The sequence below is a fragment of the Lolium rigidum genome, chromosome 2, assembly GCF_022539505.1.
Source record: "Lolium rigidum isolate FL_2022 chromosome 2, APGP_CSIRO_Lrig_0.1, whole genome shotgun sequence".
Taxonomy (NCBI): Eukaryota; Viridiplantae; Streptophyta; class Magnoliopsida; order Poales; family Poaceae; genus Lolium; species Lolium rigidum.
In genome coordinates this window covers 113,294,050-113,313,934 of record NC_061509.1, presented here as the reverse complement: position 1 = coordinate 113,313,934, position 19,885 = coordinate 113,294,050, and the positions used below count along the sequence as shown (strand labels likewise).

General features: G+C 47.0%; 2 protein-coding genes across 2 annotated transcripts; one reads left to right on the top strand and one right to left on the bottom strand.

The window, feature by feature from the left end:
* Positions 1-3,522: 3,522 nt before the first annotated feature.
* On the bottom strand, positions 3,523-4,060 carry LOC124690043. The gene is made up of 2 exons (XM_047223486.1): positions 3,646-4,060; positions 3,523-3,533 (listed from the first exon to the last, which is right to left on the bottom strand). The coding sequence occupies exons 1-2, from the start codon at positions 4,058-4,060 to the stop codon at positions 3,523-3,525; spliced, it is 426 nt and encodes a 141-aa protein (XP_047079442.1).
* Positions 4,061-4,198: 138 nt separating this feature from the next.
* LOC124687127 lies at positions 4,199-7,895 on the top strand. The gene is made up of 8 exons (XM_047220961.1): positions 4,199-4,599; positions 5,412-5,492; positions 5,576-5,635; positions 6,113-6,156; positions 6,312-6,354; positions 7,200-7,271; positions 7,358-7,459; positions 7,534-7,895. The coding sequence occupies exons 1-8, from the start codon at positions 4,285-4,287 to the stop codon at positions 7,657-7,659; spliced, it is 843 nt and encodes a 280-aa protein (XP_047076917.1). The 5' UTR covers positions 4,199-4,284; the 3' UTR covers positions 7,660-7,895.
* Positions 7,896-19,885: the final 11,990 nt, after the last annotated feature.

Genomic DNA, 19,885 nt, shown 5'->3' with positions numbered 1-19,885 from the left:
TTTGTTAATCAAATAATGTTGCTAAGTTGTCATGTGCATGCATGCATTTTGCATTTTAAATTGAATTATTTTGCACTAAAAGTGTTGAAACAATGTTTCCAATGGTTGTAGTTTTGCTTTAATAAAATTTGTACAAAAAACACATGAAATTTTGGGTCTAAACACCCCAAAAATCATCAAATCTACCCTATTTTATTTTCCCGAAAACCCTGGGTCCCGGGGGGGTTTCGCAAAAATCCCCCCTGTCTTCTTGCACGCACGCGGGCACGCGACTGGGTGGCGGCCTTTCCGACCACCCCGATCTTTGCCGGCGGCCCCCGGAGGGTGCTACTCACGCCGGCACGGGCGCCTGTTGGAGTCGCCGCGCCGCCGCCGGAGAACCCTGGCACGCCGGCGCACCTCGTACCCACTCCGCTTTCTTCTGCTGACTCCGGCCGAAACCCTGGGTCCGGCCGACGCACCCTCGCGCCGTTCTGCACGCCCTCGTGCTCGGCGGGCACCGCCGGAAAGCTCCGCCGTGTCGCCGCCGACCTCCTCCGCGGCGGGCGCTCGCCGGGGGAGCCCGCACGCGCCAATCGGCGGCGTCTTCTTCTACACGCACGCAGGCACGCAGCTGGGTGGCGCTGCTCCGGCCACCCGATGCTGCCGGCGGCCTGGATGCTCTCCGCCGCCCCCGAGCGCCTATTTAGGTCGCCGCGCCGCCGCCAGGAGAACCCTAGCACGCCGCCCCTCATCTCCTCCTTTCTTCTCTGCGAGCTCCGCCCCGAAACCCTAGGTCCGGCCGACGCACCTCGCCGCCGTTCTGCGCCTCCCCGTGCTCGGCCGACACCGCCAGAAGCTCCGCCGTGTCGCCGCCGACCTCCTCCACCAAGCAGCGCTCGCCGGGGAGCCCCCTACCGCGCCAATCGAGCGGCCTCTGCCGCGCCGGCCACCGCCTCTCGCCGGCGACTCCGGCCTCCCCTCGCCTCGTCGTCAACCTCCACGTGCTCGCGGTGAGCTGCTGATGCTCGTGGTGCCCTTCCCCTCCCCGATTGCTTCCTCCACCGGCCCCGCACCGTGCACCTGCGCCCGCCGCCGTCGGACATGGTCGCCGACCATGCTCCGGCGACCCAAAACGGGCGGCGCCACCACCATTTGGCTCGCCACGTCGAGCTGAGTCGGATGCCCCCACGCACGCGCCCAATTTTGGCCTCAATCGGCCGATTGCTGCTCGACCTGAGAGCTCAAGGTCGTGCTGACGTCAGCATGACGTCAGCATGACGCAATAAAGCTTTTTCTTATTTCTGTATTTTTTTTAGTAATTGATAAATAATTCATATTAAATCATAAAAATATAAAATTTTATATCATTTCGATCAGAAAAACATTTCCTATTCGTTTATACATGTCTCATACATGTTTGAAACAATTAAATGTGAAGCTTATTAGAGAACCCTAATACACCCCTCTCATATGGCGGTGTCCGATGTCGGCACCCCTTTAATTTGACGATGCACCTAGGGTTTACCGAATTCCTTTAACCTGACATATCATTCATATTGGATGCGCATTGCATTATGCCATGTCTTGAATGTTTATTTCCTTTCCGGTGTTGGTTCTTCGCGAATAGGATCTGAGCCGGAGTCCGACGTCAACGCCACCAAAGAACAGTACCCATCCGCTGAGGGACAAGGCAAGCCCTAACCTCGTTCATCTATGTTTTCGAAATGTTTTGTGGTTCCTACATATCGCATACGATTCAACGGTCTTTTATCGATAGATAGAGTTACCCTATCTGTTGCATGTCCGACCTTTGTAGCCTCAATACCCTGATCCACTGCTCCTAGCATAACTAGGTTTGGCATGTGTGCATCGCTAGAGCCTTTATCTCTTTATGCTTAGCCATGCTTAGTTTGTTACGCCATTTACTCCGGTCTTCGGACTGGAGCCTTATTATGATATGAATCTAGCATGACGGAGTTGACGTGGTAAGTATAGAGATGATGATGATAAACATGATTAAAGGCTCGGACGAGAGGCCACATTGGGATGTGGTGGGTTGTTTCGTTCTGCCGACCCTAGGAACCGAGTTCTCGCCTCTTGAACCAAGACCGAGCGTACAACCACGCGAGGCCCTATTATGGTACCCTCTCGACTCACTAACTTGCCTAGTAGATTCCATGAGTCACATAGTTTGCGCGTTATTTGGACATATGCATGAAAACGTTTGTGAAAAGGTGCATGGCATACAGGTAGGTAAGCGTGGCCGAGGTGGCTTGGGTTAGAGTCCCTGGTGAAACCCACCTCGCCTCACATCGTTAAGGACCGACTTCGGGACTTGACCCGTTACGTGCGGAACAATCCTTAGCGCGTGACTCATGGTCTCGGCGACGACAAGGTAAAGGTCGTGGTCAACCACCCTCCGCCGGCTTTCCAAGGAAGAGAGCTTATACGTTGGCACTAAGAGTCGGTTGGCGCGTGTGGGTAAAGTTGTGCACCCCCGCAGGTTATGAATCTTTTCGAAAAGCCGTGTCCACGGTTACGGACGACTTGGGAATGGATTCTCGTGATCATAGACAACTTGAACCCGATCGTAAAACTTGGCAACCAATGTGTGTTTACGGATACCTTCTTCGAGTGTTGAGGGGGTAATCCGAGGATAGTGGTTCGAGTCGATGAAGATTGGTGGATACAATATGATGATCGGTAGAGCTACGATATCGCTCTCTTATCCCCTTTTAAAGGTTCCGAGTAGTCGAACTTCTTCTCCCTCCTCGTTTAACAAAGGAAAACTGGCTTTACGCAAAAGAAGATCTACCAGAAAGCCCGCATACCCGCTTTGCTAAAAGGTTGTACTAAGTCTTGCTGAGTCCCTGTACTCAGCTTTGCATGCTTTTGTTTCAGACGAAGTCCTTCCAACAAATGGTGGTTTCTAAGTCGACATCGACGAGTAGCTTGGGGTTCCCGTGTGGCGGCCCGGAATCTATGGGCCGGGACGTCGCCGTTATGCTCCCGGCCTCTTAGGCCTTTTTGCTATCTTGCTATGTCTAATAGCATAACTTCGCTTCCGTTGATTGATGTTTGTCGGGTCGGTGACCTCTCGCTTGTAATACTTTGGTTCTTCGCTCGGTTATGAGCTTGTATTACTTTTTGAGTCGTAGAGTCACTGTTGTGTTACCGATTCTCTCACTGTAGTCTCTCGAGCTCTAGGTTAGGCTTATGTCAGACGAAGATCTGGTATTTGTCTAACCCTGATCCCGGGGGTGCCACATTTGATGATCCAATGGCAGGAGGTTCTTGCCATTGCTGGGTCAATTGTCCTATCTGATCAGGAGGACCAGATGATCTGGATGTTCGAATCCACTGGGTTCATCCAAATATGTATATGCTGTTTTTCTAAAATAAAAATAAAAATCGCCTCTTCGCAAGATGGAACTGAGCTAATTCCCCATTTCTTAACCAACTTTGAACGGTCCCTTGCATAAAATAGTTTTTGCATATCGGATATCTCGGTATATCCAACATTGTAGCATTCACAAAATCTCAGATACTCCCTAAGATAAGCAGCAGGTGAGAATTCCCAGCTAGCATTATTACTTGGCTGACGATTCACAAACAAAGCAGAGCAATTGCGAGCTGATGAGAGCGCAGGCAGAGGAAGCTAACCTGCGCCGGTTTCTTTGGCCGAGCCAGCGGCCTTGACGCTCTTGGCCGGGGACGGGCGCCCCGCGCCGCCCAGGCCCATCTCCCGGAGAAGCTGCTCCTCAATGTCGGTGGTGTAGGTCTTCCCTACGCCGAAACCGGGCGGCTTGGGCCGATTCTTCAGAAAGATATCCTCGTCAACCGCCTCCTCAATGTCGTCGTCGTCGTCATCGTCCTCGTCCGCCTCGTCGAAGCTTTGGCTGGTGGTGGGTACTGGCTCACGGCTCTGGCGGCCGTATTTCCTCAGGCGACGGAAGGCGAAGACGAGGTGCGACGCGCGGAGCCGCGAGGGCGCGGGCCGCGAGAAGGCGACCGACGCCGACGGCGACGCCGACGCCGCAGCGGCGCAACGCGCGGCCGGCAGCAGTAGCAGCGGCATTTCGTCTGTGTTGAGGAGTAGCCAGTCAGTCAGTCACGGTGGTTGTTTCCTCTTATCACCTCAAGAGTTACCTGGCGCCGTCCGATCCTTATCACGACCGCATCGCAGCCTCCGCTCTGCCTCGCCCGCCCACCCGAGACCGGTCCGCCTCCACTCCGGCCATCTTCCGGCCACACCGCCGCGCGCCTCCCCTCCGCAACGGGGCAATCCTCGGCTAGGGGATTATGATTCGCCTTCGCCTCCATCCTTGCCCGAGCTTCTCCCCGCCTCCACCCCACCCCGCTCTTCGCCGCCACTTGGCCGCCTCCCCACTCCCAAAGCTTCCCTTTCCAATTCCATCCGCCGTCGCCGCTCTCCGGGTTCGAAACCCTCCGCTTCGGCTCGCCGTCGGCCGAGCGGTCTCCGGAGAGCGACGGCTGGGCGTGGATGAGGAGGACCTGGGCGAGGCACTCGCCAAGACACGGCAACTCGTGGAGTGCGCCATGTTCGCATCCGTTGCTGGCCTCGCCTACTTCCTAAGCAACTCCCTCGCCATCGAGGTATTCTTCCTTCCTTCAGTTCGTTGTGCGACGTTTTCCTGCCAGTTTGGTGTCTCTATCTATTTAGTCGACTGTTGATAGATACATCATAGTCCCCGTAGCGGAGAGTACTTTTAACGAATCATATATGTGCTTGTTAAATATCGCCGGCATTATACATGATGAAGCTTGACTGCTGATTCAAACTTCAAATTATCCACTGGTGGGTTTGCTTACAGCATATACTCGCTCAGACTGCTGGCTTGTTTAGTTTTGTTCAGTAGTCTTCATCTAACAGTTGGGGGATGGCAAATTGGTGCAACATTTGATTTAATATCCGGAAAAGGAAATAAATCAGTTGTACATTCGGGGTGGCGATTCGGATTGCAAAGTACTAACACAATTTGGTCCTTTGACTCAGCTAGTATCTACGCAAGCATGTGCCACGCTGTGTGTCTAGAATTATCTCTCTTGTGATTTTGTTCAATACTGTTTGACAGTAATAAGTAAAATAAAGCAGGATCTGCATTTTAATAGTTATAAGGAATGGTGCTCTGAAGCCAAGTTTCGAACTAAAGCAGGCTAGTCATTGGAAAATACAACTTTAATGCCGAAAATCTTCCTGAGCGGTAAATACTTTATTTTACTTATTACTGTCCAAAACTAGTTGTCTAGTCCCACTCAAAACAATTGTATGGAAGAATTTTGGTATCATTTTTTACTTATATTCCTTAAGTTATTAACCCTATTATTTGCAACTAAAATATTCGAATATTGTAATTTTCCATTCGAATAGATGGAGTAATCAACCATGTATTTATTTGCTCATGCAGAATTACTTTAGTTGCTTTTTTCCATTGCCAATAGTCATCTCCTCCTTGAGATGGGGACTAGCAGCTGGCAGGAAAACTATGGTAAGTCTGACCATATGCTTCATTTTCATATCTGAAGAGCTGTCATATCTTTTATCTTTAATTTTGTTCAATTGTATCACCAGGTGGCTACTGTTTTACTGCTATTCACATTGTCTGGCCCTGTAAAAGCGTCAACTTATCTGGTAAGTATCTCTGTTCTGACTTATGATTCATGTCACAGTTGTAGCAATGGCAAGTGTGCAGTTTTAAACATGTAGAGTTATCAATACACATATTTATCTTGAAATTAACAGCTTTTGGTACTGCTGTGTAGTGTTGAATTGGTGGCTTCACATCATTGAATGAATAATAGTAAAGCATCAGTACGTCTTAGCACTAAAAGAAAGCAATATTCTCTGTGGAAAACTCCTATATTCATAGATAGCAAGCTGCAACAGCAAGGTTATCATTAATCAATCATTGAGCAAACAGTATTCCTTAGCTCATTTACGTACTTTAGTTTTGGTTTTGTTGGTGAACTTACCTTTTTCTCTTTGCTTGTCTGCATATGTTGGTCCATTTTAGTTCTGCATCTTCTGTGAGGCTTGAAAGATCGAAAGAACTCTTCATTTTTTATGACTGAGGACATTCTTACATTCCTTGCTCTTGTTTTCCTGCAGCTTATGCATGGAGTAGTTGGTCTGGCCATGGGTACTATGTGGAGGTGAGGAATATAAAAGCTTAAAAGGTGAAGCTTTCGCTTTCACCGTTAGCTTATTATAGATTTGCATTAGAGATGCATCTGTTCATCTGCAGCTTCCGCTCAGTGTTACTTTGACCATGAGTAATGGTAACATTTGTTTCCTCTTCTTTCATCAGGTTGGAGACCAATTGGATTGTTTCCATTATACTTTGCTCAATTGTAAACATCTTTTCTCACTTGGTATTCATATTTTATAGATATATTCCTAAATGTTGATCACATAGAGATAACACATGTAAGGTTTTGGACAGCCTTACCATGAACGTTTTGAAAGATTCTACATAAAGTTAGAACATTCACCTTTTGTAAAGTTTTAAACATACTTATATAGTTTCTGTATGAAAATATGAATATAACTGTCTAGCCCATGACTTTAACAAATGCAAATCTCTGTATTTGTCCTTATACCTCTTAGATATCCTTTGGAAGAACTTTGTACAGTAAAGGGTTACCTTTATGCTAGTTTTTGTCACAAAACTACTGAGTGAACTAAAACTAGTAGGAATACCGAATATTTCCTATGTTCTTTTTACCATTTTTAGCAAGTAGCATATTCTTTGCTATTTCTTCTAGGAAGGCAATACATGGCTAGTTCATGATTCTCGTAATTTGACGTCATGTCTAAATTGACCAGATGAAACTTTCTTGTAACAGAAGAATAAAGGTTGGAAGAAATAATATATGCTGGCGCATAAGCTCATGTTTCTGTGATGACAAAGTGGATAGTCGATAGGTCCAAATAACATCAGAGTTCAGTGTCAGTGGGTGGAAATAAATAAACAGCCAGTGTTGCTAAGGTCCAAATAACATCAGAGTTCAGTGTCAGTGGGTGGAAATAAATAAACAGCCAGTGTTGCTAATACCAAAATTCAGGATCATTGGGTACTAAGAAATAAAGAACAAGACTTGCTTATAAACTAGAGCAATATCAGATATTTTCGCAATGATCATTTCGATCAGATGTCTGTGCTACTCCCTTTCTAAGCTGACAATTTGATTTGCAGATCCGTGCTGTGGGAGCTTGCGGGTATGTTTTAGTGTCATCGTTCCTGATAAGAGAAAATATTCTTCAATTGGTATCTTTATTACTCTACTTGTCTATTCAACTTTAAGACCAACTGGGAGAGAGTCTGGTATTTTCAGTAACTTCTAATCATTTCAGATAACCGTTAACATACATGCCTCCTTGACGTTCATTCTGGCGGCGGCTGGTGTTAACGCAATTCCTTCCATGGATGCAATATATGTAATCTTTGGGACGCTGGTAATTTTCAACCTGCCAAATTAAACTTATAGCACAAGCTTTCTTCATTTAGTGACTTTTACTTTGTGTGACAGCTTCTACTTAACTGCGCGTTCTTTGTCTTCATACTGCATATAATTTACACGATCTTCCTGACTAAGCTTGGAATCAAGCCTTCAGTGAGACTTCCAAGATGGCTGGACAAAGCAATTTTGAGTTGATAGGTAGAGTGCCACTATACTAATTCGTAGATGCAAATTTGCGACCAGACTGAACCTGAAGCATTTCAGTATTACACTTGCTCTCTCATAACCACAACAAGTCTGTGCTGCTGCCATGGCCTTATAAAATGGGCATTCCTGTTCGGTTTCCTGGTACGTTGTTCTTATTGTACCTATGCTAAACTAAATCTGTAGCACTGGAATACATGTATGTTATTTTTCTTTGTTGATGATTATTCAGAGTTGGTGGAACTGACTAATTAAAATCTCTGAATTGAATTGGTTGAATTGACTAACTAATATGCCTGATTCAATGGTCTTTTTTGACTGGTTGATTCAATAGTCTCATAGAGCTTGTTGGACTAATCTAGTACATTGTCCCAGAACTGCCCCATGATGATACATCGGCTTGTTCTATTAGATATGCATGCTTCTGTAGTTGAGAAAATCCATAAATCACTCTGAGTTCCATGGTATGCAAACAATAACTGCTTACTTATATATCCAATCAGTTTTTAAAATTTATTTGCTCTGCGCCACGTCTCCTGGCAATAGCCTTATCAGCTTCCCTAGAAGAAAAATACTGCTTATGTGGCTGTGAACCATGGACCGCATTTTTTCTTGGATTCATAGTCAGTGTGAGTGGTGCTCCAGTAAAATATGTGGGTGCTGATTATATTGGTCACGAAGGAGAGCAAATAGGATCGAATTAGGTACAGTAGCAGATATTTTGTTGCGCATTGCATTCTCCTTATAGCCAGACGATGTAAATGGCAGAGTGGACTTTACATAACTTCCAGTGCCACTGTGGCGTTTAGATACAGCCATGACCAAAGGAGATAGAAGGTAGGGTTGTTTGCACCTATTAGATTCGATTGCATTGTAGCTTATTGTATCTGTGAGAAGTGGATCAGCAGCCACTAGCACTTGGTCGGTGATGTTGCTGGTCACCTCAGGTATTATTATAAGTTAAAAGAAGCCTCCTTAGCATCACTGTTAACCCAAAAGAACCACTTACTTGTGCTATGGACTGTCATACCTTAGCTTCCGATGATACCAATTGTCTTGAACATCACCAGAAGCCAGTTTGGGAGGCATAGTCGTCCACCTCATGCGAACCCATGAGTAACCGTAAGTGGTTTCTAACTTTTTCTACGCCGTGTTACATATATAGGTTGACTTCCTATAAGGAGACATGTGTGGACAAATTAAGACATCCCCGGAGATATCACGCAACCAAAGACTCCACCAAACTCTGTAAGATAAGATTTTGATAGATGACGAAAGAAATAGTTCCCGTCCTCTGCATTATCGGGTATACCGCTGTATACGTACATGGTCTACGCTATTACTCAAATATTAAGGCCACAAACCCAATGCAACATATGCAAGAGGGGAGTCCACTATATGCATCTAGTCTCTCAAGCGTTCCCAGTGGCAATTCATGCACAATAGAGGCTTGGTTGGGCAATACTTGACATGGCAGCGAAGGGATGACAATCAAACTGCACAATGTCCAAAATTGGGTGAAATGCCCAGTAGCAAAAGTACTATAGTAACCCTCCTACTCTTAACCTTCTACGGGGTACTTCTTACCGTTGCCTTTGTACTAGCCATATCAGTACATCACTCTATGTCCATGTCATTTTAGGAAAACCAGCTGTCATACAGATAGTCGTTTCTGATTACCAAAACTCATTATTCACTCATAATGAGAGAGTACCTGTGGAGTACCTGTTATTGATCGTCTACGTTACTCACTATTCACTCATACAGATGGTCTACTGATGTGGGCATACCTTATTGTTGTACTTGATTCCATACAATCGGAGGCCCATGAAGCCCACGAAAGGAAACACTGTTCGCGTCACTCTAGAAGCCCATGAGCTAGACGTAGAGACTAAGGAAAGCCCATACAAGGATGATACTAGTTTGTATACGACTCGAATAGCGCGGCACCCAAGACCAGGCCTCCTATATAAAGGCTAGAAGGGGCCTCCGAGAAGAGGCTAAGCAATCCCAGAACACAACATCACGCAACACAAACCCTAGCCTAGGTAGACCATAGCTAATCTCGGTGACATTGTAATTTTATCATCAATACAAACCACAAGCAGCACGTAGGGTTTATCCTCTAGAGGCATGAAGCTAGGTAAAACCCTTGTTGCCCCCATGTGTCTTGTGTTTGTACACCACCGAAACCACCATCATGCCGCTTTGCTTAAAACCAAGTCCATCATGTGTGAGAATTGCCGTGGTTACCCCACGTTAACTAGTGCTCATTAATTCAGTTCTTACAAGTTTGCTCATGTATATGCTCTCTTTCCTCGAAATACCAAAAGGAGTTCGGAAGAGGTTGAATTTTTTTAGGTTTCGTTTTTTCTGGCAAAGTGATGGGCATAAAAAGAAATATGGATTGACAAAATGGAGTATGATATGCAGGCCCAAAGAGTGTTAGAGTTAAAGAATAAGAGTCTACTTAGCAAATGGTTATATAAGCTAATGAATGAAAACGGCATGTGGCAAGAGTTGCTACAAAAAAATCTTAACTCTAATCTTTATCTCGGGTTTCAGCAAAACCAACTAACTCACCATTTTGGAAAGGCTTGATGAATGTTAAAGATGAGTTTTTCGGTAGAGGTTCTTTTGTGGTTGGCAATGGGCAGAATTTTTTTTTTTTTTTGATAAAGGGAATACTACGTATATTAATATCAAAAGATACCAATTACACCCAGCCTCTGCAACAACGCCCCACCCTAATGGCAATACGGATGCACACAGCCAAAAAAGAGAAAAAAATCTAAGAAAAAAAGTCCCGCTATAGCCTTCTAGACCTAGCAAAAGCAATACAACCACCACCGTGACAACGCATGAAGTACAGACTCTCCAAAAGCGACGCCTTTAAGAAGGAAACAGTGCACCAGCGCCGTCGTCGCCCGACCAAAGGTCTTAGGATTTCTCCCTGAAGATAGTCCCCACTCTCAAAACAATGCCTCCAACAAGAACATTGCCAGGCACAACCAGTTAAGGTCAGACCTTGGGTTTTCACCCTGAGAGGTAAGACTCCGAACTTCCCATGTGCTGCCGCCCCCACATGCATACCACTGCTGCAAGCCGGGAACGCCAAGCAGATCCCTCAGCATCACGTTGACTCGAACCTCCTTTAGTCAGTCCACCAATCCGGCCTTCATGATATTCCTTCTTCTGACTTCACCATGGACCAAAAAGTCACCAGATGTCAACACAGAATATAGCTTCGCGGCGCTCCCTCCGGAACCATGGGTGCGCGCGACCGAATACCACCCGATCCAGCAAACTGCAGGCAAAATATGCACTGTTCCATTCGCCAGCGGAGCTTTCCGGAACTCATCTCTCCGGCCAGATCAAAGCAAACTAACCTCCGGTAGATCTTCATCTTCGCTTGCGAGAAACCCGAGGACCGCCACCAAAAACAAAGCAAGACCAGCAGCTCCCACGCCGCCAGTTTCTCCTGCCGGATCACCAGGGAAGAAGACGGCGGCGCGGATCATGCGTACCACCGATGAACCGTCACCGGGGGCGGAGGCCGCCACCGCTCCACCGAATCCTCCATGGCTACCGACGGAGAGCATCAGGCCCCGGCCAAATAGCCGTGCCGCCCGGCTTCCTCCACCGGCGCTTCATCACCTCCCATGGAACGCCACCGTGGAAACCCTCTCCTCCCCCTCGTCGTTCGACGGAAGGGGCGCCGCCACCGCCGCCGTGGCCGAGGCCGGGGCCGGGGCTGTGGCCGGGCCGGGGCCGAAGCCGGGGCCAAGGCCAAGGCCGGGGCCGGGGCCGAGGCCGGCAGCAGCGGCGGCTGAGGTGCGGCGATCCAGGGGCGGCTGCTCGGAGCGGGACGGGTAGATCCTCCGCCGCCGCCCGGGAGGGGGCCGGGAGAGGAGGAGGCGGCGGCTAGGAATATTTGTTTGTGGGAAGATAGGTGGTTAGGTAATAAACCCTTAGCTGAGGACTACCCGACTCTTTACAACATTGTCTATCATAAAAATGTAACGGTGGCAATTGTGATGGGATCAAACACCTTAAATATTGGTTTTCGGCGCATGCTGAATGGCAAGTGGGATAGAGGGACACATATGTTACATAGACTCATTCTGGTGCAGCTAACAGATAGTGAAGATGCTTTCAAATGGTACTTTAATTCATCGGGAAAGTTTTCTGTTAAATCGATGTATATGGATCTACTTAATGGCCACACGGTTTTTTCTTAAGAAATATATTTGAAAACTAAAAGTCCCACTCAATATCAAGATCTTCATGCGGTTTCTACGTAAGCAAGTAATTCTTACTAAAGACAATCTGATTAAAAGAAATTGGAAGGAATGCAGTAAATGTTGTTTTTGTAATCATGTGGAGACAATTCAACATCTGTTCATATCTTGCCCTTTTGTTAGAATGATTTGGAGGGTTGTTTTTATGAGTTTCAATATACCCCCACCATTGAATATTACTAACTTGTTTTGCAATTGGTTAAATGGGATATCCGAACAAGATAAAGCCCATATTAGAGTTAGTGTGTGGGCTTTACTTTGGGCGATATGGAATGTTCCCAATGATTTTACCTTCAACAAGAAAACTTCCCATCATTTTTACAGGTTAGTCCTTTAGCAACTCACTAGATCTATATGTGATCCTATATATTTTAGGGCAACCGACTGGCGATGGTAGCACGGGATTTTTACAGCCAGTGTCATTGACGAGTTGATCTACGATTGATATGATGCTGCATAGGCGCTTCATGCTACTTTTTATTTTTAGATGGCTCCTTTTTATTGAGACCTTATGTGATCCTTAAACTTGTAATAAGAGCTGTGATACTCTTGTACTGTTGCTTTATATCAATGAAATAAAGATGTATGCATCAAGTGATGCAGTGGCTGGAGATACCCCATTTCGAAAAGAAAATGGAACTTGGCTGAATTTGGCCATGTGTGATGGTAGCGCAATTGTGTGACCTAAAAATTTCCACGACGACCAAAATCTCGTGTTTTCCAATTTATTCCCTCCGACTTAGCTTTGTCTTGTATCTAGACCTATTTTAGTTATAGAAACACTCGTAGTTAAGAGCAACTCCAACAGAGACGATATATCGCGCATGAGCTAAAATAACCGTTTATATACAACGCATGTAGTCGATTTGCACTCTTAGCAGACCCGTTAAAATTGTGTGCGCTGCAAATCATTTTCCACGCAGCATTTTGCACCCTCCGACGACCCAAAATTAGAGCTTCCACTCGGCGCACTATTGTTGTGGCTCGGGCGCGAACAACCTACCGCCGCCCGGAAACTTCCCCCGCGCCCTTGTTTCCCCTTCACCTCCGCGCGGTCGCCGGCGGTATTCCGACGATGGACGGGTCCTCAGGCACTCCGTCGACCCCCCTACTCGGCGCCCGCGGCAAACCCTAATGTCATCGCCACCGCCTCCGCCCGCGTTGATACGAGGATCCAACCTGATCCTCTCGGGTGTTTGCCCGATCTTTCACAGCGAGACAACCTGGTAGTAGATACCTCCAATCACGCGCGGAACGCAACCTGAAGTAGAGGAACGAATCCAGCCAGCAACGTATCGAAGAACGACACGCCTCAAACCCTAGCTTGATAATCCTTGATGAACACAAGAACCCTCGCAGCAATCTTTATTGGAAACAGCCCCGGAGGGATGCTAAACCACGAGCACAAGCGAGAGTACTTAGACTAAACTTCAAAACATATCCTCCCTAACCCTAGCCGACCTAGTCCCTTATATGAGGGGGTGGCTGGGGCACCCCACTAGGTGGGCTGACCTGGTTTGGTTTGGACAGGCCCAAAACCAAACACAACACTAATTTAACCCTAATTGGCCCACCACATGACATGGCTACATTATTTCCTAACATAGAATGAATGACACAACCTTAGACTTAATTATTACATAGCGTAGGTCGTCCTAGCGTGTCAATCTTGAATCCTCGATGGCGTACCACCTAGCTTGGTGGAGTACTGAAATTGGCCTCCACATAGGCCTCCATGCCCGTATCATCCTCCCCCCCCCCCTTCAAGAAGTGTTGTCCCCAACGCGTGAGGGTCTTCTGGAAAAGGTGACGTGATATGAACATGACACTTCCTCGCCGTCCTCAAGTCTTGCTTGCCTTCCACACCACATCCTCCCTCGCGGCTTGCTTGACTCGATACAGCACTTGGCGCCTCCTTTCTTCTCCACATGAACTCGGACTTCAGCGCCAACACCGTCTTCTTGTGAGGTCTTGATGGAACCCTGTGTTGCTGAATATGAACTTTCTTTGTGCAACCCTGCAAACGAGTAATGCCTGGACCACAAAGTTGTCGAACACGACCATCATTGCCTCTATTCAGCCTCCATGCTGCTGAAAACTGGGCAGCAGTGACGCTGGTACGACGCCGGCAATGCCGGGGTACACAGGCCGGCAGTGCCGGGGTGCCCCTGGCGGCAGTGCCGGGGTGCTCCTGACGGCAGTGCCGTGGTGCACATGCCGGCAGTGCCGCTGATATAGGGCGGCAGTGCAGCTGGTGTATGTCTCCTCTGACGCGCTCGCCTCCCGCTCCTCCCTCGCGCATCTGCGCCTTATGCGCTGAGACATGATCAGCACAACCATCATCAGTATGAATACTGGCATCAACACAAACTGGAAGTGTAGAACATGGTGCAATATCCTCATCAACAATAGGCTTGACTTCAACCGGCTGGTCACCAACAAGTATTGGCTTGTCATCTACAGGCTTGGCTGAAATATCACCAACATCGACGCTCGGAACATCATGCACCTCACGCTGCACTTTAGGCTTGTGCAACTTTTCCTTGCGTACCACCAATTCCACATCGGACTTGATTTGAATATCACCCATAGGCTTCAAAGTCCGCTGTTTCCCACCATGCATAAAAGAATATGTATTTGCTCTCCCAGCATGTGTCACATTATGATCATACTGCCATTGACGCCCAAGTAGCAATCCACACACCTCAAATGGCAACACATCGCACTCTATCTCATCAATATAATCATCAACTGTAAATGGCACATGCACCTTATGAGTAATCTTCAGCATACCACAGCTATTCAACCACTCAAGGCGTTTAGGTTCAGGAAGACGCCATGTAGACAACTCCAAAGCTGCCACCATCGCCTTGCTTATGCCATTAGTACAGCTACCACCATCAATCATCAACTTGCAAGCCTTGACCTTTATAATGCACTGAGTCTGAAACAAACTCCACCGCTGACCCTTGTCAACTGTCTTGCAAGCATCATCTTGTACCTTCGTGAGTTGCATATTCAGCCCACTCAATGGTACATCCTCCTCCATAACCACAGTAGTGCCCATGGTATCAGAGCCAGGTTCCTTCTCCACGGTAGTGTTAGAGCACACCACCTCCTTGTCCATCTCCGTGGACTTGACCACAAATCTAGCACGCAGAAATTGCTTGAAATCTGCCCAACTAGACCGTACACCAATGATACCCTCAACTGTCAGAGCATCACGATACCAACCAGCCAGAACATCATCAACACGCCGATAGGCAATAGTAAATTCAGTTTGGCCACCAAATGTCTTATCAAACGCCTTGCACCGCTCAAAACCACCATCAATGTGGGATTCCCAAAACTGAAATTCCGCCGGTGTCGCAGAGCTAGCCAACCTCCACTTGATGGTAGATGCATCGAAGTGCGAACCTGTCACAATACTAAGGTAATCATGATAGACATCTTCCTTCCTATCTTCCATGCCACCAAAACGTGAAGAAACCATAGCTGTGCGCGAAACAAACAATCAGCAGACAACAGCAAAAACAGGCTCACGACAGAGAATTCCTGTCGCGGCAGAGAAACTGGCAGAAATCCTGTCGCGGCACAGAAGCTGGCAGAAATTCTGCGAGGCCGGCAGTGCCGGTGTGTCGAGGCCGGAAGTGCCGGTGTGGCCGGCAGTGCCGGTGTGTCAAGGCCGGCAGTGCCGATCTCCTGACGGGAATCTTCTTCTTCCTCGTGATTTTTCCTGCCCTGGCAGAGAATTGCGGCGAACTCCTGTCGTGGCAGAGAATCTGCAGCACAATGCTGGCGTGTGCAGTTGACGTGGGAGATAGAAATCTTTGTGGTGTAACTTTTCTTCAGTTCCCCGGCAACGGCGCCAGAAATTTAGCTTGATACGCGTAAAGCACACGCCCGTTGGGAACCCCAAGTGGAAGGTGTGATGCGTGTAGCAACAAGTTTCCCTCAGTAAGAAACCAAGGTTTATCGAACCAGTAGGAGTCAAGGATCACGTGAAGGTCGTTGGTGACGGAGTGTAGTGCGGCGCAACACCAGGGATTCCGGCGCCAACGTGGAACCTGCACAACACAATCAAAGTACTTTGCCCCAACGTAACAGTGAGGTTGTCAATCTCACCGGTTTGCTGTAAACAAAGGATTAGATGTATAGTGTGGATGATGATGTTTGTTTGCGAAGAACAGTAAAGAACAATTGCAGTAGATTGTATTTCAGATGTAAAGAATGGACCGGGGTCCACAGTTCACTAGTGGTGTCTCTCCCATAAGATAAGCATGTTGGGTGAACGAATTACAGTTGGGCAATTGACAAATAAAGAAGGCATAACAATGCACATACAGATATCATGATGAGTACTATGAGATTTAATCAGGGCATTACGACAAAGTACATAGACCGCTATCCAGCATGCATCTATGCCTAAAAAGTCCACCTTCGGGTTAGCATCCGCACCCCTTCCAGTATTAAGTTGCAAACAACAGACAATTGCATTAAGTATGGTGCGTAATGTAATCAACACAAATATTCTTAGACAAAGCATTGATGTTTTATCCCTAGTGGCAACAACACATCCACAACCTTAGAACTTTCTCGTCACTCGTCCCGCATTCAATGGAGGCATGAACCCACTATCGAGCATAAATACTCCCACTTGGAGTTACAACTATCAACTTGGCCAGAGCCTCTACTAGCAACGGAGAGCATGCAAGAACATAAACAACATATATGATAGATTGATAATCAACTTGACATAGTATTCAATATTCATCGGATCCCAACAAACACAACATGTAGCATTACAAATAGATGATCTTGATCATGATAGGCAGCTCACAAGATCTAACATGATAGCACAATGAGGAGAAGACAACCATCTAGCTACTGCTATGGACCCATAGTCCAGGGGTGAACTACTCACACATCGATCCGGAGGCGATCATGGCGATGAAGAGCCCTCCGGGAGATGATTCCCCTCTCCGGCGGGGTGCCGGAGGCGATCTCCTGAATCCCCCGAGATGGGATTGGCGGCGGCGGCGTCTCTGGAAGGTTTTCCGTATCGTGGCTCTCGGTATAGAGGGTTTCGCGACGAAGGCTTTAACTAGGCGAAAGGGCGGAGTCGGAGGAGTCACGGGGGCCCCACACGCTAGGACCGCGCGGGCCCCCCTTAGGCCGCGCCGCCCTAGTGTGGCGGCGCCCCGTGGCCCCACTTCGTGTCTCCCTCGGTCTTATGGAAGCTTCGTGGAAAAATAAGCCCCTGGGCGTTGATTTCGTCCAATTCCGAGAATATTTCCTTTGTAGGATTTCTGAAACCAAAAACAGCAGAAAACAAGAATCGGCTCTTCGGCATCTCGTCAATAGGTTAGTGCCGGAAAATGCATAATAATGACATATAATGTGTATAAAACATGTGAGTATCATCATAAAAGTAGCATGGAACATAAGAAATTATAGATACGTTTGGGACGTATCAAGCATCCCCAAGCTTAGTTCCTACTCGCCCTCGAGTAGGTAAACGATAACAAGGATAATTTCTGAAGTGACATGCTATCATAATCTTGATCAATACTATTGTAAAGCACATGAGATGAATGCAGCGATTCGAAGCAATGATGAAGACAATGAGTAAACAAATGAATCATATAGCAAAGACTTTTCATGAATAATACTTTCAAGACAAGCATCAATAAAACTTGCATAAGAGTTACTCATAAAGCAATAAATTCTTAGTAGAAAGCTTTGAAACAACACAAAGGAAGATATAAGTTTCAGCGGTTGCTTTCAACTTCAACATGTTTATCTCATGGATAATTGTCAACACAAAGTAATGTAACAAGTGCAATAGGTGACAAGGGATTAACTTATCAATGCCTATGGATTGTAGGCTAGGGTTTAGTTAGAAGTAGAGGGCAAGTAGATCTCGAAGGTTTCAGCCGAAAAGTGCTCGACGAATATGAAAACTAGGGTTTGCAGACAATGATTCGATGATCTTCTCGTCCCTCGACCCCCCCTTTATATAGGTGGAGCCGAGGGATTCGTGCTATACAAGGATCATCCCGCCAGATTATAAATAACACTTCCTATTACAACTCTATCTTTTCCTTAAATACATCTTGGGCTCTCGAGTCTTCTTATTCTTCGGGTAGTGGGCCTTCAATAAACCCCGGGTACTATATTAGGCAGGCCCATTTGGGATGCCTATGTCGAGTAGCCCCGAGATTTTGCTTGAATCATAGAGTCGTGGGAAAATCTCTATCGTTTATTTTTACTCGAAAGCTCTAACTTTCATACTTTTTCTCATAAAATTCTATATTGTACAGGGATATTGGTAGTTGGGGCTAGTTCATCCGACGGATCGGTACTAGTTAACTGCTCTAGTGGCAATCCGCAACAACCTACTTCAAAATCACGTCCCCGGACATGATCTCGGGATACTCGGTGTAAACTTCGACAGTGCCGCTTAAGGTCTTACCATTCTGTCGAGTCCCGATCGAATTTATCGAGTACCTAACGCGTCTCGTTAGGATTTTTCTTCGCATCCGTTGATACGGATAAAAGTAGCAGAGCGCAGTCTTTGGCGATGCCACGCCCAGCAGAATAGTTACGGGGTCTTACCTTCGCAAATTTGCGGCATTCAGAAATTGATCGCAACTTTGGCGTTCGAGAATATATTGTCGAGTGCTTTTCCGGCTGTTGGAATGGCACATTTTATCGAGTCAAATATGACTTATATTGCTCTCCCGATGGGAGTATATGTAGAGTTAATTATAACTCGAAATATACTCTCTTGCTGTTTTATTTTTCCTTTGTTAACTTCATCGGGTACGCGAACAGCGTTCCCGATGGGAGTAGCCCCCGAGGCTACAGCCAAGAACTTGTGCTTGACTGTAGGCTCAACATTTTCTATATTTGCCATGGTCGAAATTTTACTTTTTTCGAAGTAGCCCCCGAGCATTTGGGCAAAAACTTGTTTCTGACCAAAGGCTCCCGAAGTATGCAAATAAGTCATCCTGTCGCCATTCTCCTTTTATTTTTCTTGTCAACACATTTTTCCTTGACAAATTTTCTTCAACTCCATCAATGGCCGAGATTTTTCTGTTTTGTGGGTCCATCGTTTCCACCACGTTGACACGTCGTGCAAGTGGGGGACACACGTCCTCCGCTTTTTCTGGCGCACGTACTGTAACGCCTATCCCAAGTAAAAATACTTTTTTGCCCTTGTGTCTAGAAGATCTATTATCACCACACGATCTCCTCATCCAACGGCACACTCTGCTTCACCCAATTCTTATATAAACCTGTCTTCAACCTCCGTTCATCCCTCGCTTGCGCCGCTCACCTGTTCCTCTTCACAAAACTTTCCCCGCGCCCAACTCTCTCCGATTTTCCGCTCTCGCATACATTGCTCGCCCATTGCCGTTGATGCCACCGCGCGCGCGCTGACCTCGCCACAGCACTCCGCAGTCCGTGATGGCTGCCGAAGATCTTGAGTGGGAGAGATCTAAAATCTCCAATCAAGACGCCAACTCCGATGAAGAGGCTTGGCCTTATGAAGAAGGAAGACGCCATCCGCTTTCCCGGCGAAGAAAGCTATCCCAACCCTCCAATGGAGTATCGGGTTAGTTTTGTTGATCATCTCATCCGTGGCCTATCTCCCCCAATCCATGATTTCCTCCGCGGTCTTCTCTTTGTTTACGGGATTCAGTTGCACCAGCCGACTCCCAATTCGATCCTCCATATTTCTATTTTTATCACTCTTTGTGAATGCTTCCTTGGAGTCGCTCCCAATTGGGCTCTTTGGAAGCGCATTTTCTGCCTTCGCCGCAATGGCGCGCACAACGCCACCTACAACATAGGTGGCGTAGTTATCCGTGTCCGAACCGATGTCGATTATTTCGACGTCAAATTTCCCG

Excerpts from the sequence above, each read along its gene's own strand:
- LOC124690043 (XM_047223486.1), bottom strand. The coding sequence starts at position 4,060 with ATGCCGCTGCTACTGCTGCCGGCCGCGCGTTGCGCCGCTGCGGCGTCG.
- LOC124687127 (XM_047220961.1), top strand. The coding sequence starts at position 4,285 with ATGATTCGCCTTCGCCTCCATCCTTGCCCGAGCTTCTCCCCGCCTCCA. Across the intron at positions 6,157-6,311 it reads GCCATGGGTACTATGTGGAG|GTTGGAGACCAATTGGATTG; the intron begins GTGAGGAATATA and ends TTCTTTCATCAG. Across the intron at positions 7,272-7,357 it reads GAGAAAATATTCTTCAATTG|ATAACCGTTAACATACATGC; the intron begins GTATCTTTATTA and ends TAATCATTTCAG.